This window comes from Gracilinanus agilis, chromosome 4, assembly GCF_016433145.1.
Source record: "Gracilinanus agilis isolate LMUSP501 chromosome 4, AgileGrace, whole genome shotgun sequence".
Taxonomy (NCBI): domain Eukaryota; kingdom Metazoa; phylum Chordata; class Mammalia; order Didelphimorphia; family Didelphidae; genus Gracilinanus; species Gracilinanus agilis.
In genome coordinates this window covers 417,339,921-417,367,001 of record NC_058133.1, presented here as the reverse complement: position 1 = coordinate 417,367,001, position 27,081 = coordinate 417,339,921, and the positions used below count along the sequence as shown (strand labels likewise).

At 36.3% G+C, this 27,081-nt stretch overlaps 1 protein-coding gene across 1 annotated transcript in view; it reads left to right on the top strand.

Annotated features, from left to right (window-relative positions):
• The window catches only part of CNKSR3 (CNKSR family member 3), a 117,756-nt gene extending 92,287 nt beyond the window's left edge, over positions 1-25,469 (top strand). The window contains exons 8-13 of the mRNA XM_044671733.1: positions 10,445-10,513; positions 11,152-11,298; positions 17,206-17,330; positions 21,098-21,306; positions 21,780-21,869; positions 24,019-25,469. Coding sequence (XP_044527668.1) covers positions 10,445-10,513; positions 11,152-11,298; positions 17,206-17,330; positions 21,098-21,306; positions 21,780-21,869; positions 24,019-24,314 — 936 coding nt within the window. The 3' untranslated portion in view covers positions 24,315-25,469. The remainder of the gene's footprint in view (positions 1-10,444; positions 10,514-11,151; positions 11,299-17,205; positions 17,331-21,097; positions 21,307-21,779; positions 21,870-24,018) is intronic.
• The last annotated feature ends 1,612 nt before the right edge of the window (positions 25,470-27,081 follow it).

Here is a 27,081-nt window from a genome sequence, read left to right as displayed (position 1 = left end):
GCAAAACTATTTCCTATATTGGCCATGTCCAAAAAATCTAAATCTCAAGAAGTTATCCTTAAGTTATACCATGTTCAAATTGAATGGGTATCCTTTGCTATTGATGGCAGAATACTGTTTGCAGTATTGGTCACTTGGGGTGGCTGGGTAGCACAGTGGATAGAGAGCCAGGACTGGAAGGGAGGACCTGGGGTCAAATTTGGCTTCAGTTTCTTCCTAGCTGGGTGACCTTGGGCAAATCACTTAACTCCAAGTAGAAACATTCGTTTACCTTGGAACCAATACTAAGTATTGATTCTAAGACGGAAGGTAAGGATTTTGATTTAAAAAAAAAAAAAGATGAAAAGAAACGATGGGCACTTTTCTTCTTGGTTTCTGTTTTGTTTTTTTTTTCTTCTGGATTAGCCATATTTGCTCATGATTTTTTTGCATTCTGACCATAGGTGATTTCTACAAGAATAGGGATTGCTGAACACAGTTGCAGATATTTTCATTCAAAAGCTTGTCACCATATTGCTATGTTGGACTTTCTATCTGGACTTGAAAATACCTTCCACTTACAGAACTAGATTTTGTAATGATATTCATTAGTTAAATTCAGCAGATATTCATTAGATAACTACTCTATGCCAGACACTGTGCCGGTGTTGGGGATACAAAAACAAAACCACCTTTGCCCACAAAGATCTTTCATTTTACTAAATAATATGACATCACACAGATAAGTAGAGCACAAAGATTGGCGTGAATGGGGCAAAGGAGAGATCTGAAAAAGTAGCTTAGGAATAGCTGAGGAGTAGTTTAGGGGATCTGGGAAGACTTTATTTAAAAAAAAAAAGAAGAATCTGAAAAGCAGAAATGAGGATGGAACCTTTTCTGGGCCTAGGCTAGGGGGTGCTTCAGAGCTTCTTAGATGTGGGAGAATTTACTTGTGGAGTCCAAGGAATAGCTAGAAGTCCTGTGAGGCAGGAATGTAGGGTATATGAAATGGAAAAGTAGTTTGGAGCCAAATTGTAGGGAACCTCAAGTAAGCTAGATTGGGTTCATGGATTGATATTTTCTAATAGAGGCACTAAAAAACTCTCTGACTCAGTAGTGGTCATGTTCAGACCTATGCTTTGGGGAGATAATTTTGGCTTGTTGTTCAGTCATTTTTCAGTTGTGTCTGACTCTTCATGACATCATTTGGGATTTCCTCTTCTCCTCCTCCTCCTTCTCCTTCTTCTCCTCCTCCTCCTTCTCCTCTTTCTCCTCCTCCTCCTCCTCCTCCTCCTCTTCCTTATTCTCCTCCTCCTCCTCTTTCTCCTTCTCCTCCTCCTCCTCCTCCTCCTCCTCCTCCTTCTCCTCCTTCTCCTTCTCCTCCTTCTCCTTCTCCTTCTCCTTCTCCTTCTCCTTTCCTTCCCTTTTCCTTTCTCTTCCTTTTCCCTTCCCTTTCCCTTTCCCTTTTCTTGAAAAAGATATTGGAGTGGCTTGCCAATTCCTTTTTCAGCTCATTTGACAAATGAAGAAACTGAGGCAAACAGGGATAAGTTGTTTTCCCAGGGTCACATAGCAGAATTTGAACTTGGGACTTCTTGACTCAAGCCTTGGCACTCTTATCCATTGAGCCACCTAGCCGCCCAAGTAAAACAAATAGTAATGGCAGCCAAGAAGATCATAGGGTAAAGAAAACCACTAATCAGATGCAATATACAGTACAGAGATCCATTTCTTTCCTTTTGAGGTTGAAAGCCAGAGCCGGGAAGATCAATCAATCAACATGCATGTATTAAGGACCTACTTTATTCCAGGCATTATGTTAGGGTATGGAGGTATGAAATAAAAATGAAGCAGTTTTGGGGTAGCTGGATGACTTAGTGGATAGAGCACCAGGTCTGGAGATAGAAAGTCCTGGGTTCAAATCTGGATTGAGATACTTTCTATCTATGTGACTCTGGGCAAGTCACTTAAACCCAATTGCCAACCCTTACTATTCTTCTGCCTTAGAAACAATATGACTTACTATCAATTCTAAGACAGAAGGTAAGGGTTTTGGATAATTTAAAAAAATGAAGCAATTTTCACCCTCTGAGGAGCTTATGTTTCACTGAAGGAAGATGGCATGTACACACAGTAGTACATACCAAATAAATAAATTAATGAGTAGGGATAGTGATGCAGAAAAAAGAAAAGAGACAAAATAGGTGAAATACCACAAAACATACATAGGACATTCAAGCAGGAAAACACACATTGTGCTGATACTATGCTGCTTACTATATACTTTTAAAATAATGTTTTACAAAATAGATTCACCATTTCATATTCAATTTTCTTCCTTTTTTGTATTTGAAAATGTTCATATTAATGTTTATCAAATTTATATTGTAAAAAAAGAAAACCAGATATTTTAAGGATGAGCTCTTGGGGTGAGCTTTGGAAGAAATTAGGAGCTTTAATAAGGAGGATGGGAAGAGAAAGAAAATAAAAGAAAAATAAAAGAAAATAAAAGAAAACAAGCATTTATAGAGTGAATCTCATTTGATCTTCATGATGAATTCTATAAAGTAGACGCTATTCTGATTCTCATTTTACACTTGAGAAAACTGAGGGAAAAGTGAAATGACTTGTTCAAGGATACAGATTTGAACTCAGATCTTTCTGACTTCAGACACATTTCTTTATCCTTCACATATGCGTGCACACACACATGAAGGCTATATATAGAATATAAGGCAGTTAGGTGGCATAGTGGCTAGAGTATTGGTCCTGGAATCAGGAAGACTCATTTTCCTGAGTTCAAATCTCGTCTCAAATATTTACTATCTATGGGACCTTGGTCAAGTCACTCAACCCTGTTGGCCTCAGTTTCCTCATCTGGAAAATGCACCGGAGAAGGAAATGGCAAATCACTCCAATATCATTGTTGAGGAAACTCCAGATGGGGTCAGGAAGAGTCAAACAAGACTGAAAATACAGAAGAGGCATGGTTACTTATTTCCTGAGAATTTTTTTATAGCGATAATTTCTTTCATTCAGGAAATTCAATTACATATGTTTTGTTTTTAGTGCTTCAAAGATTTTGAATTTTAAAGAGGCAAATGTGATTTTAGAGGTCATTTAGTCTAACTTTCTCAATTATAAGTAAAGATTTAATTTGGTCGTGGCCACACAGCTTGGCTCATGTCCAAGCTAGAACTAGAATCAGGGTCTCCTGCTTCCCCAATTCAGTATTCATTCCAACACACCACATTTGTAAAGGTTGTTTTATTTGCTTTCAGATCATTTATATGTTGGTCCAAAAACCCTTTTGAAAAGAACATATATTAGACTTTCATTGTTCAGTCATTTTCAATTGTGTTCAACTTTTCACGACCCTTTTTGGAGTTTTCTTTACATAGATACTGGAATGGTTTGCCATTTCCTTCTCTACCTCATTTTACAGATGAGGATACTGAGGCAAATAGGAATAAGTAGTTTGCCTAGGGTTACACAGCTAGAACTCAGATCTTCTTAACTCCATCCACACAGCCACCTAGGTGCCTTATGTGTTGGACAAGTAGAGCAAAATCTTGCAAACAAAGAGTCTTTCCATAATCTAACCCTTATCATTGACTAGAATAAATAGTTTGTTTTAATCATGAAAGTCTCTACAGTTACTGTGTACCTGGTATCCTAAATGAAATTAGTGAATGAATTTAAACATTTCTTCTTAAAGCCAATGTCATCTAAATTTAGAGTACTAGATTTGGGTTAAATTTCAATTTAGATTAAATTAAAAATTAAATTTAAATGATTTGGGCCTCGGTTTGGGCCTGGACTACTCTGATTAACTGATTAGTTGTATGGCTGTAGATGAATTACTACTTTCGAGTTTGTTTCTTCTTTGGTGAAAGTGGAAGAATAAGAGGAAACCTGATCCAGTGGGAAAAGTACTGCATTCAACATTTAAATGCATTGAAATCTTACCTCTGACATTAACTATTTGTGTGATCTAGGCAAGTTGCTCATTTTCCTCATCTGTAAAATGGGAGGATTAGGACAGCTCTTCCCTATGGTCCCTTTTAGCTCTGGATTTTATGATTCTTGCCATGCCTGACTGTGGAAAGGATTATTGTGAGGAAAGTACTTTGTAAATCTTACAGTGAATCTCTTCAATTATTCTTTTAAAAATATTTATTGATATCCTTCATTTCCTGTTGCAGCGAGGTGGCAGAATGGATAGAGTATTGGGCTTGGGATCAGGAAGTCTTAAGTTAAAATTTGACATTAGACATTGGATATAAAACCCTGGGCAAGTCATTTCTCTCTCTCTGCCTCAGTTTTTTCAACCTGTAGAGTGGAGATGATGATGATAATAATAATACCTGCCTTCTGGGCTTGTTGGAAGGATAAAATGAGATAAGAGTTATAAAATATTTTTGAAAACTTAAGATGCTATGTAGATACTATTGTTACTATTTCCAGATATATGCCTCTCTTGTAACAAAGAATAAAAATAGAGTAAGGGAAAGACAGCTTGACAAAACTAACTAATGAATGGAAAAAATTGCTAAAAAAATAAAGCATTTTTTCCAATTCAAAGATATTTTATTTTCCCAGTTACATAATAATAATTTTCCAGACATATATTTTCCAAAATTATAAGATCCCAACTATCTCCTTCCATCCTGGAGATGGTAAGCAATTTGATCTGGGTCATACATGTATTCTCATGCAATACATGCTGCCATATTGGTCTTTGTTGTAAGAGCATCCTCATACAGAACCCTAAAATAAAACCATAAATACACTGATGTGAAAGAGTATGCTTTGATCCACATCCATCCGACTCAACAGTTCATTCCCCGGAGGTGGATAGATTCACCACCATAAATCCTTCAGAATTGCTGAGAGTAGTCGAGTTTCCACAGTGGATCATTGTGTGATGTTGCTGTTACTATGTACGGTGCTCTCCTGATTCTGCTCATTTCACTCTGCATCAGTTCATGCAGTTCTTTCCATCTTAAAAAGCATTTATTAAGTGAGCACTTGGCTAAGAAGTTCTGAGTGACAAACAGAAAAGCAAAGATAATCCTTGCTTTCAAGGAGCTCAGATTTTAAAAAAGAGGGAGAGATAACACATAGCAAATATTAGCAACACATCAGCTCCATCTAACAATATAGGCACTATTCCATACCTATAATCATCCACCTCTGCAAAGAAGGGAAAGGAGTGCAATTTTCTTCTTTCTTTTGGGGCTAAGTTTGATTATTATAATTACACAGTATTGAGTTCCATTTTGTTGTTTCAGTTTTGTCATTTAAATTCTTGTGTTTATTTTTCCCCCCTTGTTTCTACTTATTTTATTTTGTTTTAGTTCATATAAATCTCCGGACTTTATTATTGTCTTGTGAGGTTATATTAGTAAGACAAATTTCATCCCTGTTATTATCTTTGATTATGTTTGAGGGGGCAGCTGGGTAGCTCAGTGGATTGAGAGCCAGGCCTAGAGACGAGAGGTCCTAGGTTCAAATCTGGCCTCAGACACTTCCCAGCTGTGTGACCCTGGGCAAGTCACTTGACCCCCATTGCCTACCCGTACCATTCTTCTGCCTTGGAGCCAATACACAAAGTATTGACTCCATGATGAAAGGTAAGGGTTAAAAAAAAATTATGTTTGACTAAATCTCTTAACAAGAAAATAGCAATATGGTTTAAGATAGCAATTAGCTTCATATCTAGAATCTCGTGAACAAAATCTGTAGAAGGTATATGTGGATTTTAAAATTTATATTCAATAACTAAATATTATATTTTATAAAGTTTTATTAATAATAAACTAACATAAAAAAAAACTAGAGGGAAAAGGTGCTAAACTCACCCAGCCCGCTCCCAGGAGCAAAAGAGAAAGAGGGAGGAATTACAGCCAACTATAAAACAATAACGTGACCACACAAACGTGGAGGTGCAGGAGAGATTAAAGGGAATTTTGAGAAATACTAAGGACTTATGGAGGATGCAATCTAAGGTTCAAAAATCTCTATTTATACATATATAAGATGGTATATTTCATTAATTCTTCCTCCTCTTCAGCTAAATACTAGCTTAAGAATCATTCATCTTTACATCAAATCTTGTGATATCGGTTTTATCTGGGTTAGTCTTAGCCATTCATATTCATATCCCATCTTCTGTCACCATTTGAGTGACACCGAAAGGCAAAGTGTCCAACTGTACTTTGTACAATGATGTTGAACTAGTCCTTGAAACTGCCCCCTAGAAATTGGTTCATATTCCTGACTTGGCCCTCCATAGACTCTCAGTAGGTTTTGATCTGTTGAGAGAAAGAGGATTCCCATTTTCTATTTTTCACAGAGTTGGAATTTTTCACCTATCACTTCAGTAACTGATTATATTGGATTACTTGAATAGACTTGTTTAGTCCAAGATCTCTATCAGGTTTACTTGGCAGCAACTTCAAACTTTGATAAACACATGGAACACTAGAACCTTACTACTGAGAGGCACAGATTCATCTTTTTTGTAGTCTATGTGTTTTAAAGGATGAAATGTGAAACTCAACAAAATTTCTTTGAATCTGAATGAATTTTCAAGTGGAAAAATCCTACTTCTTTAAAAATCATAAGGAGTGAACACAGCAGAGTGGATAAAGAGCGAGATTCAGAATCAGGAAGGCTAGAAATTCAATTCCAGGTTTGAAAACCTGAGCAAATCACATATCTTAATAGTCTTGTCATCTATAAATTGAGAGGGTACCCTCCAGCCTCTTAGATGTTTTCTTTATCCTAAGCTATGTTCCTGTGAATTTCTCTTCACATTAAATCAAACCAACAAAAAATGGATAGATTGTAGATTTGCTTGAAACATTCTAGATTTACCTAACCTGGCTGGGAAATATAGTTTCAAGGATAGAGAAGGTTGGTTGCTAGAGAAATAGACAGATTTTTAAAAAATGCCTCTAGAGAAAGGAGGTTTTCCACATCTCATATCCTGTTGATTAATGTGCTTTGTAGGAGGTTCATTGTTGGCTGGCATCACTGGTCCCTGCATGTATTACTAGTCTTTCAGGTGAGCCATGGATGGTTGTTATGGCATCAAGATGAATGTTTTCAAAAATAGTTGTCACAGTCATGCACACCTTAACATTGGACCCAATTACATCCCGTGAATATTTCCACTCTTTAATATCTCTTGCTTAATTCTTGTTGAGTACCACATTTGTTGGGTGAGAGAGAAGCGTGTATCTGGGATAGTAATCCATATACAAGCATTTTTCAAACACCTGTGGGTTAGTCACTTGAGATCAAAAGACAAATCCCTGCTCTCAAGAAGCTTGTATTATATCAGAGGAGAAACATGAACTCATCCCAGAATATACAAAATAAATCCCAGGTAATTTGGGAAGATGAAGCACTGGCAACTTGGGAGATCCAGAAGAGCCTCTTAGAGGAGGGAGCACTTTTCCTCCTTTTAGCATTCAAACTTTGGCCCCTTCCTACTTTTCTAGTTTTCATACTTCATTTCCTTCCATGTATTCTGTGAATTCAAGACACTGGCTGTCCTTTAGGCATGAAATTCTCTCTCTTCACCTTTGTTTCCTGATTTCCTTCAAATCTTAGTTAAAATCCTTCCTTCTTTAAGAAACCTTTCCCAGTTCTCCTCTTTTAACTCTCTATCTTAGAATCCATACTAAGCATTGGTTTCAAGGCAGAACAGTAAGGGTAGGCAATTGGGGTTAAGTGACTTGCCCAGGGGCACCCAGGTAAGAAGTGTCTAAGATTATATTTGAACCCAGGTGCTCCCACCCAATTTGTACCTTCTCTTTTTCTTTTCTTTTTTAATTGAATTTTCATTTTTATAATTATACATAGAAGCAATTTTTGACAATCGTTTTCTGACATTTTGTGATTCGGCTTTCTCCCTCCTTCCCCTCATGGTAAATAATTTGATATAAGCTGTATTAGTGCTTTTATGGAATACATATTTCCACATTCCCCATGTTGTGACGGAAGACATATTATATATACAATTAAAAACTCATAAAAGCAATAAAGTGGCAATTGGCACTGCCCAATTCTTCTTTATACTACTATTTTGCCCTTGAAATGATCAACTTACCCTTTATATATCTGGTTTTCACATAGTTGTTTATGAGTTGTCTACACCAATAGATTGCAAATTTCTTGAGCAGGGAATTTTTTTTTTTTGGGCCTTTCTTTGTATCTACAGCACTTAGCATGGCACATAGAAGTTGTGCATAGTATACCTGATATAGAGTAGGTGCTTTAGAAATGCTATTCATTTTTGATTGTGCTATTTAAAAAAAAAGTATATGTTAGTTGTATGAAGATTTAAATCAGTGATTCCCAAAGTGGGCGCCACCGCCCCCTGGTGGGTGCTGTAGCGATTCAGGGGAGTGATGATGGCCACAGGTGCATTTATCTTTCCTATTAATTAATATTTTTTCTGGAAAGGGGGTGGTAGGCCAAAAAAGTTTGGGAACCACTGATTTAAATAGTTACTTAAGTTGGCAAGTCAGATGTTCAGACCCAGCTAACTTCTCTAATATTTTAGTTTTTCTGAATCTGAATGCTAAAAAAAAAGAGCATTTCTAATTGCACAGCAGAATGTGAAAAAATATTTCTATATGGACTCATGAACCTCCATTTAATACTGCTTACAAAAAACATGCAATAACTTTAATACATTATTTTCCAAACTTCCTGGAATGGCTGTGCTTCCTTCTAAATTATGCTTCCTTTAATTCTCTTATGTGCATTTAAAAATAAATGCTACTATGACGGTCTTTCTCAATTAGCTTTGGTTCTAGCATAAACAAAACTGCAAACACTCTCTTTTTATGAAAATACTCCTTCAACATTAATAAGCTTAGGTAGCCCATGTATTTTTAAAAGTCTATAGAAAAATGTCCCTTAGGAGGAATGAGAGTAACCACAATCCTTTGATTTTGAAAGCCAATTCTTTCTTTGAAATGAGTTAATTTAAAAAGCAACATCCCTTCCTCCCCATTGCAATTCACTCTCCAATGAAATGATTATGCTGATATAGCTATGCATTTCTATTTTAGGAACATTATGTTCAAGAATGTGAAACAAAGCCCATTATTATTATTAATTTTACAGAAGCTACAAAGGAAATATCTCTATTACCCACCAATAATCTTGACCCCTAGAATTCCAAAGTTCCTAACTAAACAGGCTATATTCTTTTTTTTTTAAATTTAATTTTATTGATGAAGAAAATTTTTCCATGGTTACATAATTTTGTTCCTTCCCTCCCCTCTTCCCACTGTCCTCCTATAGCCAATGAGCAGTTCCACTGGGTTTTTAATTTATTTAATTTTATTGATTAATTATCTTTTTTTTAAAACCCTTACCTTCCACCTTAGAATCAATAATATGTATTAGTTCTAAAGCAGAAGAGTGGTAAGAGCTAGGCAATGCGGGTAAGTGACTTGCCCAGGGTCACAGAGCTAGGAAGTGTCTGAGTCTTGATTTGAACCTAGGACTTCCTGTCTCTAGGCCTGGCTCTCATCCACTGAATTACCCAGCTGCCCCCAAACAGGCTATATTCTTGTACTAGATTCTTGCTATATTCTTATTATATGCTTAAAAATTATATTTTGTATAAATATTTAAACTAGAATGAGGAATAAGACACAACTTACCCTTTCCTGCCCATATTTCCCGTAATTTACAGATTGATACTGGTCTCTAATAAATAAAAGGTGCTTCCATAATGGGCATTGCTCAAATCAATGAAATCACAAGTCTGCACCAAGCAAAAGTGTAGGCCTCCTAGACAATGCTAAAACTTTGTGCAGTTCTTCTCTACATTATGACATCTATTGGAGGACAATTGCTGTATTTGTTAAAGTTCTGGTTATAGACCACCCAAGTTGTGGGTTAAGTGGAGATGTTTTCACCTTTGGTGATTAAATCTAAAGATGGGCAGGGTAGATTTACTTTCATTATCACTATAGATACTAATATCTTCATGGATCCATTACATATAGATGGATTTATATTTATTCAGTCATTTTTTAGTCATGCTCAGCTCTCCATGACCTATTTTGGAGTTTTCCCGACAAAGATACTACAGCAATTTATCATTTCCTTCTTTAGCTCATTTTACAGATGAGGAAACTGAGGCAAATGAGTTACGTGATTTATCCAGGATCATAGTCAGTATCTGGGGCTAGATTTTACTGGAGAATTTCCTGATTCCAGGCCCACATATATATAAAAAACTATATGCAGATATATATCTTTAGATAGATAGTTATCACTATTTCTCTGTAAGCCTAGTCTGAGTAAGGGATAAAGTTATTGTTTTCTCACAGGACATATTATTATACAGACATATATACATATAAAAAAACCTCATACACATAGATATTCTGAGTAGAACTAGATAAATTGTCTTGTTTGTTCTTTCCAGTCTCCTGCTGATAGATCTCAGAGGATTCATGCTGGTGATGAGGTGATTCAAGTTAATAAGCAGACTGTGGTAAGTCTTAGCAACCCTCTTAATGTTGTTTTGTTTTTACCGTCTTGATTTGTCCCTCTAGAATCTTAATTGGATCTAAGGCAGTTTCCTTGTTGCTTCTGTTGTTGACTTCTTTCAAGGAGTGATTTACCAGGCACGGGTTATAGTAAAAGTAGATGTTCTAGATTCTTCTTTCTTTTGTTTTTGAAGCTACTTTTTGGCATATCCTTTTTTGTAGCCCTTTGTAATTGTGACTTGCCATTTTCTAGAGAAAGAAAATTATTCAAATGTTTCAAAGAATTGTTCTGGAATTCTTTTAGGACTTAATTATTTCGTTTGTTTCTGTGTTTTGAAATCCCAAGGCACCAGATTTTGAGATGTTAACAGTTATAGCTGAGGCATTTCCACCTTTTTAAAGGTTCCCAATGATCTTGGTGGTTAGACTTGCTAACCCTCTAGTAATAATAATTTGTCACATGGCCTTTAAAACACCCACATGTCTAAATACATGGACTGTCATTGTGAATTTTCAGGTTCATTTTGTATTGTCAGTTCAGCATCTTGTAACTAGACTTTTTTAGAATATTATATGCTGACCAATCCTTCAAATTCTGAATTTTGATTACTTATGGAAATAATTTTTTTCTTTCCCTCTGAAGGTGGGATGGCAATTAAAGAATCTGGTGCGGAAGTTGCGAGAGAATCCCACAGGAGTTGTGCTCCTCCTCAAGAAACGCCCCACGGGTTCTTTCAACTTTACCCCTGCTCCACTGAAAAATCTACGATGGAAGCCACCTCTCGTTCAGGTACCAAGAATCCGAAGCTTGGGAACAAGCCAAATAGGTAGTGGGTTAGGTTCCAAGATGCCCTCTCTCTACCACTCCGTCCTGGGTTGTCCAATATTCATTTATTCAGTTTTGGACATTAGTTTTCTTAATTATTGTTTCTACATTAAACTTATGAATTACAGATATTAGACTTATTCTATTTAATTTTCTCATAATATTCTTAAAAAAAAGATTCTTTATTCCACTGTAAGCACCCCTCCCCCTCCCCCAATTAGAAACAAATTCTGAAACTATATGAATTGTACAAAGGACAAACTTACGTAGGCGCTAGCTTCAGAACTCTTGGAATTGAAACTGAGGATTACTTCCTAAATACTGTAGGAATAAATAGTAACATAATAGATGGCATAATTTCAAAGAGTACAGAACTGGCTGAATAGCCAGAAACACAGTAGTTGTAAATGATCCAGTATCATTACAGTAAGAATTCTCCATTGTCATAATCTACTGTTAATTCTGTGCAATTTTCATATTTTTATCAATAACTTGGATAAAAGAAGTGGCATCCTTATCAAATTTGAACATGATACAAAGCTCAGAGGGATATGGTGTAAGATGAGAATTCCAAAAGACCTCAACCAACTAAAACTTTGGGTTTGCTTTAATAATCTGAAATTCAAAATGTCTTATACTTGGCTACCAATAATGATCTTTACAAATACAAAATGGGACGGGAGCATAGCTAGAATTTAAGTCAGCAGTATAATATGTCAGCAACAAAAGTTAATTCAATAGCTTATATCAATGATTCCCAAAGTGGGTGCCACCGCCCCCTGGTGGGTGCTGCAGTGATCCAGGGGAATGGTGATGGCCACAGGTGCATTTATCTTTCCTATTAACTGCTATTAAAATTTAAAAAAAATTAATTTCCAGGGGGCTAAGTAATATTTTTTCTGGAAAGGGAGTGGGTAGGCCAAAAAATTTTGGGAACCACTGGCTTATATGAATAGGGAGGTGCTTTTACTACTCCTTATATTTCCCTGATCATATCTCAGGATCTCCAGGTCTGAGCTCCATAAAAATGATTCTCTTTTTATAGATAAATATCCTTGTAGATGAGCTTGGAAAGCATTCAGAGGAGGGCCACCAGGTTGGTGAAAAGCCTGAAGTGTGTCATACAAAAATTGGAGAAAAGAAGATGATGGACTTGCCAATTCTTTTCAAGAATTTGAAGGGCTATGGAAGAAGCATTAGATTTATTCTATTTTTTACCAGAGGGTAGAATCAGGAACAAGGGCTGGTAGTTGCAAAGAAGCAAACTTAAGTTTCCTATCAAGATAAATTATAAGCAATTAAAGTTGCCTAAAATTAGAGTGGGTTGATTTTGAGAGGTGTTGGGTTCCCTCCTTTTAGAAGTCTTCAGGCAGAGCATGGATGGCCAATTTCTGAGTATTGTTAGAATGGGGATTCCTTTTGTGTATATAGATGGCTAGAGGTCCCAGCTGTCCCTCAAATTCTGTGAATCAGGTGTGGAAAAGTCAGTTTGGCCTGGAGGACTTTGGGAGTGCCTTAAATACCATATTTAACAAAGATAATATATAGGAACAGCAGATATAATACCCAAAGAAAGCAGTTATTGACACAGTAGTATATCTAGGAAGGAAAGCTTCTTCTTAAGACTTCTTTCATTTATAGACAAATGTATAAAGTATGGGTAACAGAGTAAGTTGAAGACCTTGGATAATGTAAGAAATATGACAGGAATATCATTGCATCACAAAGAAGTGAAATGCAGTAAGCCTATAAAAAAGCTTCATGCGAAACAGACAAAAAAAAAAAAAAGAAATGAGAGAATTGACAAATTGTGGTAGATGAAAGAACTGTCTCGATTTGAGTGTTTGAGCCTGCCCTACATACCCATTTTCTGTAGAGTATATTTATTAGTAGCTTGGATGAAGGCATTCATTGCATAGGTAATGTGCTGGATAACAGAACTTTTATCTAAAATAATCTTGATAGGTAGAATGTAAGATAAAACTTATTAAAGGCAATATGATAAGTTGCATATTTATTCATTAAACTTATTTTTTAAGCCCAAGTACATAGTAGGGTAAAGTAACTAGATAAGAAACAGTTTATGGGAAAAGGAATTAAAAAAAAAAATAGTGCAAAGTTCATTATGCTTCAATAGAAGGTGGTAGCCAAAAAAGCCAATGTGAATTCAGATTGCATGATAATCCCATACTCCCTGTCCTCATCAGTCAAAAACCTGGAGTATTCTGTTTAGGCACAAATATCTATTCTGGGAAGTATACTGATAATGTGTAGTAGCTCTGGAGGAGGGTGACCATGCAGCTAGTAAGTATCTGAGTCAGATTTTAATCTGGAGCCTGACTGGGTCCAGTGTTCTATCCATTTCACTACCTCGCAGCCTCAGAGGCAGATTTTTGTAGCAGATGGATAAAAACTTCCTAACAATAAAGTTTGCCTTAAAGTCACAAGTAAGCCTTGTTTGTACTGTTTCGTCATCAATTACATAGAAGAGATTTCTACATTAGGTATATATTCTACATTAGATGGGTTGGATAAAAAAGACATTTTCAAATTCTGAAATTTTAATTTACTCTAAATCAGAGGTATTTTAACCTGGGATATGTAGACCTCTAATCTGGTCTATGCATGTGTTTCAGTATATAATTGATACTATGTTGATATCAATTATATAATCAATATATAATCAAAATATATGATAATTGTATTTCAGTGCAATTGTTTTTCTTTATAATTCTCTTTATTTTGTTTTATGCATTTTAAGAACATTATTCTGAAAAGGGGTTTGTAGGCTTTACCAGATTGCCAGAGAAGTCCATAACATGAAAAATGCTACAACCTTCTGTCCTAGTTCATGAATTTCTTGTTGTTAAGCGTAAATGTTTCCCATTGCAGGATAAGATCTTTACCTAATAATTACTTATTTTCATCCAAAGTATCAGCTCTTTGTGTGTGGAGATCCACAGACTTATTCTCACCACAAGAGTACTTTTAAAAATTGATAATTGAACAATGAAAGGGAAACTTGACTCCAATTTAATTTTAAGATTTTACATTTAAATGATTGGAAAATACAGAATTCAATTCATGCCTAATTTCCCTTGAACATATGGAAACAAGTAAAATTAAAGTTACTATAAGACTTATTTTTCATGTTCAGCAATGTTAGCTAACTTTTTACACAAAGAAGATTCATTAGTATTTTGTACTTGAGTGCGAGACGGGATGTGGGAATGGCAGTTTTTAGAACAGATTGTACTGTGATACAGATGACCCTTTGTAGTTAATGGGAGTGTGAATAGAACATTGTTTCTCTTCCCTGAATTCTTATACTCTGCACTTAAAAATATAGACCTTCAGTTTCAAGGTGGGAAGTAGAGGGACATATGAGAGTAAATAAATTTTTTTAATGAAAACAAAATTTAAAAAGAACTTCATTGGATTTTGGATTTTAGAGGTCATCTAGTCCAATCTTCTCTGTTCATTGATGAGGAAACTTGACCCTGAGAGATTTAATGACTTACCTGAACTCACTCAGGACATATGAGGCAAAATCATGATTCCCAGAGTCCACATTTCAATTTCTGAACCATTTAAGAGCTGCTTTACTATGATACTTCGTTCCATAAATAATAGCTAATAACTAATAGTCCTAGGATTCTTCAAGACTTGCAAAGTACTTTTACATATATTATCTCATTTGGTCTTTGCAACAAATCTTATTGTTCCCATTTTACAGATGAGAACACTGAATCTGAGAGAAATTATGCATGACTTTAAGAACAATGGCCTTGAACAGCTGCTCAGTGTAGAATTGAAGTAGTATCTCAAAGAGATGTCAACAAAGTTGTCCATAGACAACTCATCTTTACAAATGGCTACCTGTTCTTCCATTCAGGACCTTTGACTCCAAAGAATGTGGCTTCTTAGGAGCTTACAGACTTGTTATCACTATTTTTTTCTTTGCCCAATAAATTTCCTAATTTATTTGCTTTCATGATTCTGAAACTTACCCCTGCTGTGTTACATTTAATCACCGTTTGCTTCCCATGAGAGCCAACAGGCCATAGTGGATAGGGGGTTGACCTTAGTGCAGATGCTGATTTGCATTGATAGAATGAATTGCATTCCAGGAGCTTCTGATGTTCATAAAAGCACAGAACTAGTTTGAAAAAAAATGCTTTCCATTATGTCAATTTTCCCTTTGCCTTTATGCAATCCCATTTTGACTTTCTAAAATCCAGGAGTTCTTTTCTGAAATTAAATAAGGGAACAAAACAAGGAATAGCTGTTTCTTAGTCCTGCTCTTGTTTAATGAAAAGCCAGAGAGATGCAGGTAATTATTGAGTGTGCTTGTCTTTCGAATGAGTCATACTGTTACAGCAATTTTTATTAAGGGGGAGTTGTTTTGTGACAACCTTCTAATTTTTGCTACTTAGAGTTTCAACTCTAGAGCAATGTTCTTGGGCATGACAGGCTCCCAATTATCTCAGTGTTCCAGCAAACTCACTAGATATTCAATAGTTATAAAACAATTATAAATGCTGATTTTTTTTCAAGGATGAATAACATTTTGGGATAGCCATCTGTAACCTAATAATTTGGGGGTAGGTAGGAAAATGTCATTTTCTGTGCCTCTGTTTTATCTTTGAAACAAGAGGAACTGAGGTTAGTTCATTCTGTTAATAAATACTTTTGGCCCTTTAGAAAATGGAACTATATTACTGTACAACCTCTTCTTTTCTCTGTTCAAAACTTATACATTTTTTAGGACCAAGCTTAAGTTCTACTCCATCATAAAGCTTATCCTTGTTTCTCTCTCTCTCTCTCTCTCTCTCTCTCTCTCTCTCTCTCACACACACACACACACACACAGTAGTTTTTATTAGTATAATTTGGTATTTAGTATGAAATTTTAAATCTCTTATCAACTAAAATTAATTGATCTTAAATCAGTCTTTCATATATTTGCCTCATCTTCTCCACTAGATTATAAACTCCAAGGCAGGGATTGTGGCACACACAATGTCTTACATGTTATAAATACTTGAATGCTAATTTCATTTACTACAACCATCCACTAACTGGCTCTTCTTTCCTCATTCACAAAAAGTGTGGTTAAATTCCAAATGGGTAGATTCTTGATTTCATTGAACCTACTGAAATTTTTTAGTTTTCTTTTGAGCTCAAATGAATTTCAAAATGAGTTATAATTAAATTATACCATGGTTCAACATTTTAAGTTGGATTTAGATAAGCTAGAGATCTTTCAGAGAAGGAAAAATATGCTACCTGATGATGAGAAGGACCTGGGAATCTTTAGCAAGGAGAAGAGAAAATATATAAGCTGTATTCAAATAATCAGACTGTCCCCCAGAATTAAACTTTTTCTGGTTGGCTCCATAGGGCAGAGCCAGGAACAACACAGTGAACACTGAAAAGAACTAAATTTAGGTTTGAGATTAGGAAAAACCTTCCAATTAACTGGCTCTATCTATAAGTGGAATGATCAACTTTGGAAGGTAGAGAGTTCACCTTTTCTAGAAGTTGTCCAGTAAAGATTGTGATAATTGTTGAATAAGTTGTATTCAGATGAAATTCATGGTCATGTATGAGTTGGTCTAGATTATTTTGGAGGTCTCTTGAGAGTCTGAAATTAATAGCCTAAGACAGGTGTTAAAATTTCTCAACGTTACATATAAATAAGAGTTGTGGGTAATTTTAGGAAGAAATACCAGCTGACCTGATCCCCTGTGAGAAATTGAAATTATAGTAGGAAAGAGCAACTTTTGGGGAGAAGAAAGTAGAGATGATTGTTAAGGGAACCAAAATACTCTTTAGTTGATCTGCATCGTTGGAATGTTTTTGTTTCAGACCTCTCCTCCACCTACTACCACCCAGTCCCCAGAAAGTACCATGGACACCTCGCTGAAGAAAGAGAAATCAGCCATTTTGGACCTTTATATCCCTCCTCCACCAGCTGTCCCCTACTCTCCCCGGTATGTAAATATTCATGTTTTGGATATACTGAAGCTCCTTTTCACTGTGGATTTTTAATGGTGATAAAGTTTTGAATGGCACAAGTAAACATATATTTTGGTAGGTTTGAATTTTGGAAGTAACATCAACAGAAATAGTGGAAGTTCTTAGTTGGAGGGGAAAATGGTAAATCATCCTATTCCTAAGTTTCTCCTTCCCACGGCCAATGGAAAAAACTCTACATTAGTAATTAGTCTGGCTTTGACCAAACGTGTTTGAGGATATGATATTATAACATTATGATATATTAGGTTTGAATTTGCACATAATCAGATATATTCACTTCTTTATCTTGAATGATAAAAGTTTAAGCAATATCACAGAAAAATGTGGTAGTAATAGAGCACGGTGTGTGCTGTAATAAGAAAGCAATGTTAAGTTTGGGCCAACAGGGACATCCTTTACTTTGTTAAAATATGATTTTAAAGGAGAAAATAGGCTCATTGTGGCATTCTCTGCCTAGTTATAGAAAAGAAAGAATTCCCCATCTAATTTCACTTCCAGGTCCTTAGGAGCTGTTTAGAGAAGAGAGACAGCATGGATTAGGAGGCACCTCCAACATTATATATCAGAAATACAGCAATGACAGAATTATATAGGGAAACAATCTCCAATCTGCCTTATATTTTATTTTATTTTTTATGCCATATATTTTTAAGTCTCATATTATCCATACTTTGTCCACATAGTTAATTAACTCCATTATAGAGAATTAGGTGGTTTTCCATAACCATCCTCTCTACATGGTGGTGCATGTGTGAAGATGTGGAAGGTATGGGAAGAAATGTCTATTCATATGGAAAAAGAAGGGGGGAAACTAGAATTTTCAGACTCATTGGAGAAACCATACAAATTTATCCAAAGGAGCCTTTTTCAGAGTGGTATGATAGCCAGCTTTGGGGCAGGTGGTGGTGGTAGACTAACAGGAGAAATAAAGTTAGGTGGGGTTGTTCATAAAAGATGTCTCAGATAGGTGATTTCTAATTTATACTTTATTTTATTTTTATTTTATTATTTTATTTTGAATATTTTCCCATAGTTACATATTTCATGTTCTTTCCCTCCCCCCGCCCCCCTGTAGTCTAATTTATACTTTAAAGGAGGTGAGGGACATGGATTTATAGGAAGGAGGAGATAAAGGGCATTTCTGGTACGCAGAGGAACACTCAAATGGGTTATTTCTGCATATCAAAACTCCTTAAGTGAGTTAGGCAGATTTATTTGCTTCAATACTTTTGTATTTATCTAATAGGATATCTAATAGGGCATGTAGGTAGCACAGTGGACAAAGCACCAAGCCTAAAATCAGGAAGACTCATCTTTTAGAGTTCAGATCTGGCCTCAAATACTTACTAGCTATGTGACCTTGGTCAAGTCATAACCCTGTTTGCCTCAGTTTCCTCATCTGTAAAATGAGTTGGAGAAGGAAACAGCAAACCATTCTAGTATCTTTACTAAGAAAACCCCAAATGGGGTCACAAAGAGTCAGACATGACTGAAACAACTGAACAACAAAGAGGATTTTCTAATAGAAATCATTTAATTTAAATTCAGCTACAGAAGCCTTTTCTAAGCCATCTTCGTTTCTGTTTGTACTGAGTTTTGGAAATAAAGATTTCCTTGTGCTACCTCGTTTGTGTGCCTAAAGATAGAGTTTAATTAATGTGCATATGTGTCTATATGTGTATATTTATGCACACATATCTATCATGCACAGAGTATTCTCTCCCCCTGGAATCTTGGCAGGAATTTTCCTCTTGGCATGGAAGAAGCGATTCAAGAGATTGCATTCTTAACTTCTGGCCTGATGTGATTCTTGTAGTTATTAAGTGACTTTTCTAGCAGAGCAGAGGCTCTAGTTTAGGTTATTACTGTGACCTCTTTGGAGCTATATATTTGTATAATTTGACACATACCAAAAAATACTTCACTTTACATTTTTAAAAAAGAGACTTAAGATAACATAGAGAACTTTGGGGGGGAGGTGGGAAGAATTTGTATTTATTTTCAGAGGCATGGTTGGTATGAAATGATTATTTTCTTCCATTCTTCTCAATAAGTATTTATTTTAAGTGTTTGCTATACCCTATTCCAGGCATTGGGGATACAAAGACCAGCCTGAAGCACTTCTTTTTTAAAAAAATTTTATTTAAAAATATTTTTCCATGTTTATATGATTCATTTTCTCTCCTTCCCCACCCCCCAAGTTCACAAGCTATTCCACTGGGTTGTACAAATGTTATCACTTGATACCTATCTCCATATTATTTGTTTTCGCTATAGAGTGATCTTTTAAAGCCTAAACCCCAAATCACATACCCATGTACACATGTGATAAGTGATATATGTTTTGCTTTTGCATTTCTACTCCCATAGTTCTTTCTCTCAATGTGGATTTTTTTTCTTTCCCATAAGTCTTTCTTTCCTATAGTCTTTCCCATAAGTCCTTCAGTACTTGTTGCATTGCTACAAGTAGCAAAGTCATTACATTGGATTTTTCCACAATATTTTACTTTCTGTGCACGATGTTCTCCTGGTTCTGCTCATTTCACTCTATCAGTTCACTGAGGTTCTCCCAGTTCATATAGAAATCCTCCAGATTACAGCACAATAGTGTTCCATTCAATAGTGTTCACTATCATATACTACAATTTGAAATGCTTCTTTTTTAAAAATTAAATTGAATTTGTTTGATTTGAAAATGTTTAATTAATTAATTTAAAATAGTTTTCCATGGTTACATGATTCATGTTCATTCCCTCCCCTCCTCCCCACCCCCTTCTCATATCCAGTGAGCAATTCCACTGGGTTTTACATGTGTACATTGATCAAGACCTATTTCAATATTATTATTTGCACTGGGGTGATTGTTTAGAGCAGTGATTCCCAAAGTGGGCGCTACCGCCCCCTGGTGGGTGCTGTAGCAGAGTGCTGCAGGGAGGCAGTGATGGCCACAGGTGCATTTATCTTTCCTATTAATTGCTGTTAAAATTTAAAAAAAATTAATTTCCAGGGGGCTAAGTAATATTTTTTCTGGAAAGGGGGTGGTAGGCCAAAAAAGTTTGGTTTAGCATCTACATCCCCAATTTTATCCCCATCGACCCATGTGATCAATCAATTTTTTCTCTTCTGCATTTCTATTCCTACATTTCTTCCTCTGAATGTGGCTAGTTTTCTTTCTCAGAATTGTCCTGGATCACTGCATTGCTGCTAGTAGAGAAGTCCGTTACTTTCGATTATGCCACAGTGAAACACTTCTTCTTAAGGCTCCTAAGGAACAGGATGAATCTCCTAATTCTATATAAGAGGATAAGCTTCAGTTTTATACCTGAAAACGTATGGAGTCAATTTCCCTCTTCCTAATAGGATCATAGATCTAGAGATGGGAAAGTGCCTTAAAAAATTAGTAGTCATGTTACAGATAAGAAAACTAAAACCAAAAACTAAAAAGAAATTGAGCCACTTCTCTAAAGTCACAAAAGCATTAAGTGGCAAAGCCAGGATTCACATCCAAGTCTCCAGACTTTAAATCTAGGACTTTTCTCCTTAGATGAATAGCCATTCTGTTCTACAATTGCCCTTAAAAGTAACCCAAGTTACTTTTTTATTATTATATTTTATTATATACTATTTTATTATTTCATTTTCAATATTTATTATTTCAGTTTAATGTCATGTTAAAAGGACCTTTTAGAACTGATGTAATTGTCAAAATGTGAATTTTCAGGGATGAGAAGGGAAGTTTTGTTTACGGAGGCCTCAGTAAATGCAAGCAGCCGCTGCCAAGTTCGAAGGGTTCCGAGTCCCCCAATTCCTTCTTAGACCAGGAAAGTCAAAGGCGAAGATTTACCATCGCCGACTCGGATCAGTTGCCCGGCTATTCCGTGGAAGCGAATGTCCTGCCCCCAAAGATGAGAGAAAAAACACAGTCTTATGGTGAGTGTACCGATGTTTGCTCTTGTTTGGTCTTTTTCTTATTCTTCTCCCCCTCCCCTTTCCCTATTTGGAAATGCGGGTTGAATTTGGCACACTCTGCGGGTAATCTGAGGGAAACATCAACTTCAGTGAAAATCCAAGTATGAAACCACGTATTCATCTCTAAAGCGAAAGCTCGTTCCGACCTCGCTCCCTCCCGATGGGTGTCAGAGCCCAGCGGGATGAGGTTAGAGGGTGCTTTTAGCTTTGGGTGTGTGCCTTGGAACGTTCTGGGTCACCGTGTTCCAGAGACACGTATCCCTCCGTCCTTCGTGCCCCTCGTCTCAATGGAGTACGTTCCATATTCTCCCAAGTGTTGTTGCTACGGCTTAAATACTTGTGGCGTTGAGTGGAAGGACTGCTTGGTGTTCCAGAAGATTTCTGTAAAGTATAAACGTGCCTGCCTGGTCATCTTCCTCCTCCTGCCTCTATAGGGAAGCCCCGGCCCTTGTCGATGCCCGCAGATGGGAGCTGGATGGGAATTGTGGACCCCTATGCCAGACCCCGAGGACACGGAAGAAAAGGCAAGTTGTGTTTTCTTTTTAGAAGGTCCCAAGGAGTTCTCCGTTGCCCTTCTCTTAGAGCAGGGGTCGGCAATGGTATGGCTCTCAAGCCATATCTGGCTCCACCTCCCGACCTGTCAGTCTGGGCAGAGCCCCAGGATGTGCCCCAGGGGGCCCTTCAGCCCCCGCCCCATATTCCAGTGCCCCGCCTCCATCCTCCTCCGAAGCACGGCCCAAAAGGTTGCCGACCATTGTCTTAGAGGGCTGGCCAGTAGACATGTTCATTGAAACATGGAACAGAGATGATTGAAGTATGAGCAAGAAGATTTAGGTTCTGCACCCCAGTTCTGCCCAACTTTCAATTTTAGGTTTTTAATTCCTATTTTGACACCTCCCATGCTATCTCTCCAGGAAGTCTTGAGATAGCTAGGTGTCACCAGTGGACGGAGAACCAAGAAATAATAGTTGGTTAATGGTTTGGATTTGGTTGTGTGTCATTCATCCTTCTTTCTCACCCCAGCCTGTCTCTAAAATTTTCTTAAGCACTTAAATCCTGACCTCTTTATCCCAGATGTTGGATGTCCTAAGGTCAGTGGAAAGATTAGAAATGGTGGTAAGATGTCTTCTCCCTCCCTTACAACCCCCCACAAGCAGGTCATTTCCCTCCCCTGAAAGGGGTGCTAAGCTGGGCAGACAGGGCAGCTCCAAGGAAATTTCTGTAGAAGACCCTCAGAGTTAATGTCTTGCTCACAGAGATGAGAGACAAAATACGGTCCTATAGTTTGTTGTGACTCAGTCATAATTTGTGATCTAGTCAGAAAGTTTCTTGTAAGTTCATTCTACTAAATGCCTTAGTTTTTTCAATTATTAAAAAAAAAAGGGGGAATTGAATCCTACAAATTCTAGATCTATGATCCATTGAATTTGAGGGATAAATGTGGTTAATTAATTTTCCATAGTCATTTGAATTTATTTCTTGAAAATAGTACAAGCTTGTTAGTAGGCTTTGTAGTATAAATGTACTACAATTTTGTTCCCATTTTCCCAATTTATCTTTTCTCTTTTTAAAAACCCTTAGCTTCTGTCCTTACTACAGAAGAGAGGTAAGGACAAGCAATTGAGGTTAAGTGCCCAGAGTCACATGACTAGGAAGTGTCTGAAGTCAGACTTGAGCCCAGGACCTCCCATCCCTGATTTATCTTTTTATTTTGTAGTGTTATACAGCTGCTTTTGTATGTATATGTACATATTCTTTTAGTATGGTATTGGAATAAACCTTTAGCTTTCTTTAATTCTTCATTATTGCAATGATCATTTCTGTCTAAAATCTAGGAATCTCATACAGATAAAATAACATGATCTAAAATGTGAAGTTTATATATGTGCAAAATGCCAATTTACTATATCTGCTTCATTGTACCCCCAGTCTTGTTCATATTTAATCTGAGAGAAGACAAGTACATGTGTAGATGTTAAAAATAATCCCATTAGAAAATTTATTAAATTTAATTTCATTTGGGGGGTAAAGTCAATATTTGGCTTGATGTGACACATTAAAATTTTCAATAGTTCAGACCTAGAGATAGGAGGTCCTGGGTTCAAGTCTGGCCTCAGACACATCCCAGCTGTGTGACCCTGGGCAAGTCACTTGACCCCCATTGCCTAGCCCTTACCGCTCTTCTGCCTTGGAGCCGATACATAGTATTGACTCCAAGATGGAAGGTAAGGGTTTTTATTTAAAAAAATAATAATAAAATTTTCAATAGCTAATCGATGATTTTAAGGATTTCTTGCCAACTTGGCAAAATTGTCTCCCTTACTTAACTACTTATTAGCATACTAGAGAGAACTTAGATCTCTTTAATGTACCCTCTTACCATTTTGCAAATTGCTGACATTGGAAAATCAAAATAAAACCAATAGAAATTATTGAATGGCTACAATGTGCTAGATACTGGCAAAAGAAATAAGACCTCGAGGATCTTACAGTATAGTTGACAACATAAAAGATGGAACCCCGAGGAGAGAAAAAGAGGGAAATAATTGCAGAAAATAAGCCTTATTGACAAATAGAACTTATAGGAATTTTAGGGTAGGATTTGAATTTTCAGTGTGAATATTCCTCTGAATTATTTTAGTTATTTTATATTCAAATATTATTTTAAAACAGGCGAAGATGCCCTATGCAGGTATTTCAGTAACGAGAGGATACCCCCAATTATCGAAGAAAGCTCCTCTTCACGGCACCGTTTTTCCCGACCAGTGACTGATCGACATCTAGTTCGGGGCGCAGACTACATACGTGGCAGCAGGTGCTACCTTAATTCGGATCTTCACAACAGTGCCACCATTCCCTTTCAGGAGGAAGGGAGCAAAAAGAACTCTGTTTCATCGTCCAAAAAATCTTCCACAGAACCATCACTCTTGGTCAGCTGGATCACTAGGCTTAAATTGTTGACTCACTGAGATTTGCCTTTTCTCCTGGACTTTGTCACCATCTTCTGTTACTAAGTGCCTTCGTTCCTCAGCTGACCTCTTTCTACTTTCACCTACAGTATTATGTAGTGACTTTCTTGTTTTATTTTATTTTTATTTTGTTTTAATTTTATTTTGTTTGGAGAGCAAGCTTTGGAGGTATTGGACAGGAATGAATTTGGTAGGTGTAATGGTGGTGGGCAGAAGAGGAGCAGGAGATAAAAATTCACAAGTATAACACCTTCAAGTAAGAAGATTTTGGTAGCTGGATTCAATTCTGAACTGAAAATCAGTATGATTTTTTGATACAGGAACAGATAAGAGGACTGTGTTGGTGTGTGACACCACTTGTACTTTTTTTTTCCCTTGTGATCATAATGGTGAGAGACCCTGTGGTCGTGGAGATATTATTTTGGGTATGGGGCTTACCTCCGTGGCTTGAAAGAGCCAGTGGGGAAAACACCATGTTCTTTGTGGAAAAAAACTGTGTCCTACAGTTAAATAATATAGCAGCTTAGACTTGGAAACGTCAAGTTTGGAAAAATGTTTTTTGTTTTCTTTGAAAGCAGAGAATAATGTTGGGGAATTTGTTACACTTGATCATTCCCCTTTTGGTGGAAATTTCGTTGTAGTTTTTCTGGAGCATACTTATGGTTTACTACACATACATGAAATACATCATTCTTCAGTGGTTATTTGTGCATTTGATGATGGTATTAGCAAGTGCTATCTTTAAAGAGAGAAAAAAGGTATAAGATTGATTTGCTGGCAACCAAAGCTAAGAAAACAAGCACTCTTTAGACTTATGAGTGACTCAGCAGTTGGCATTTTGAACTGTTAAGTATCTGTATCTTAGAAAAAGAACCCTTTATCAAAATTGTGCTATTCAAAGATACCTTGGAAATTCTAATGGTCAATAATTTTCAAGTAGCATCTGGTATTTTTGGGGGAAAAGTCATAAAAGTTTAGGATATAAATTGTGTTTAAATGAATGTATGATATTTTATTAGAAGGAAAAAGTCTTATTGTGTTAATTTAAGTGTTTAAATATAGTTGTATATTTTTCTTACTCTTAACAAATGTGTAGTTGGTATATTTCTATTATTGCGCCAAAGCAAGGGGTAAAACTTTATTAGTAAAGGCAGATTTTTCTGACTCCCAAGATTTCTGAGAGCAGTCCATTTCTGTGAGAATTCTTGCCTGAGGGTGAGATGGGGAGGGGTACCAACATAGAGTATTGGGGCAGGCTGGAGTGGGGATTATGGATTCAGAAAAGAAAAAAATTCTTCAGAAATATGGGAACAACTTAGGAGAGCTGAATTCAGCTTGTCTGTGAAAGCTATTTCTGTCAAAGGTTCTCTTTCTATGTTTCCCCACCTCACTGCTTGGAAGTTTCTTTTTTTTTTTTTTAATTATTATCCTGCCTGAAATTCTAACAGTTGAGTCACTTAAATCTTTAATAAAAAAACAAACAAACAGCTCTTTAAAAAAATTATGCAATAATGGAAGAACCTTTTTCAAGTTTATGGCATCTACCTATTTTCAGGGCTTTATTAAAACAAAATGTGGGGTAAAATATTTGTATGTATGAGGTTTCCATTTTTATTTAACCTCTTTGATGGATGTGTGCTTACATATTAGTAGTAGTATTACTGAGTCAAAGGGTATACACTGTTCACCAACTTTTTAGGTATATATTAGGGGTAAGCCTGACTCTGGCCAGTTCAGGTTCAGAGTTGGAACAGAATGAAACACTAGTAGGTCATTCAGTAGTTAACAGCAACAACAAAAAAGTTTCCTTATCCGTAGCTCAGAAAGGATATTCAACAAAAATATGCTATCACTTAATCACTTAACTTGGGTTGAGACCTCCCAATTTTACCCAAACCCACCTTTTGTCATTTCCATATAAATATGTCTGGTCAAACAGGGTAAGAAATGACCACTTGTGTTGTCTTGGGGCATCCAGCAAGGCTAAAGCTTTCTAACTCCACATGGGATGACTGTTTTTATTCTCTTTGATGTCCAGAAGTCTATGCCATTATAATATGGCAAGAGGCTACCAAGAAAATACATTAAGAGTAGGTACAGCCTGAATCTTAGCTCCCTGGGTGACTTTTTCTGGGGACAGAAACAGCTTTATCATCTTTCAAGGAAAAAGAAAAAAACAAAAACCCAGCAATAGTAAAATTAGCCTAGCTTGTGTTATAGGAGAGGGGCTAGGATAGTGCTGCTACAACAGTACAGTTTCAAATTTCTATCTAGAATAGCCAGGTTGATTCACATCTTCACCAATAATGCATTAACATGCTTGTACCTTCACATTTCCTCCAACCAGTATCATTTTCCTTTTTTGATCCTATTTGGCAATCTAATAGGCAGAACTTTTGAAGTTCTCTTAATAATAACTGGAAGATTTTTTCATATAGTTGTGTGATGTTACTTCTTTTTATATCTATTTGTTCTGTTCTTTTCTTTTGACCATTATATACTAGGTAATGAGTCTTGCTCCAGGTATTTGTAAACATCTTTTAACTCTTTGAATACCAGGCCTTTATAAAGAATTTTGTCAACTTTGTTTTCTGTTTTTATGTTCCCTTCTAATTTTAACTGCATTGATTTTGTTTGGGTAGAAACATTTCAAGTTTACACAATCAGAATTTAACACTTATTTTCCTGTCACCCTTTCTGTTCTTTGTTTCATAAAAAATTGTTCCCTCTTTCCATAGTGAAAGGACTCTTCCCTGCTACTATACTT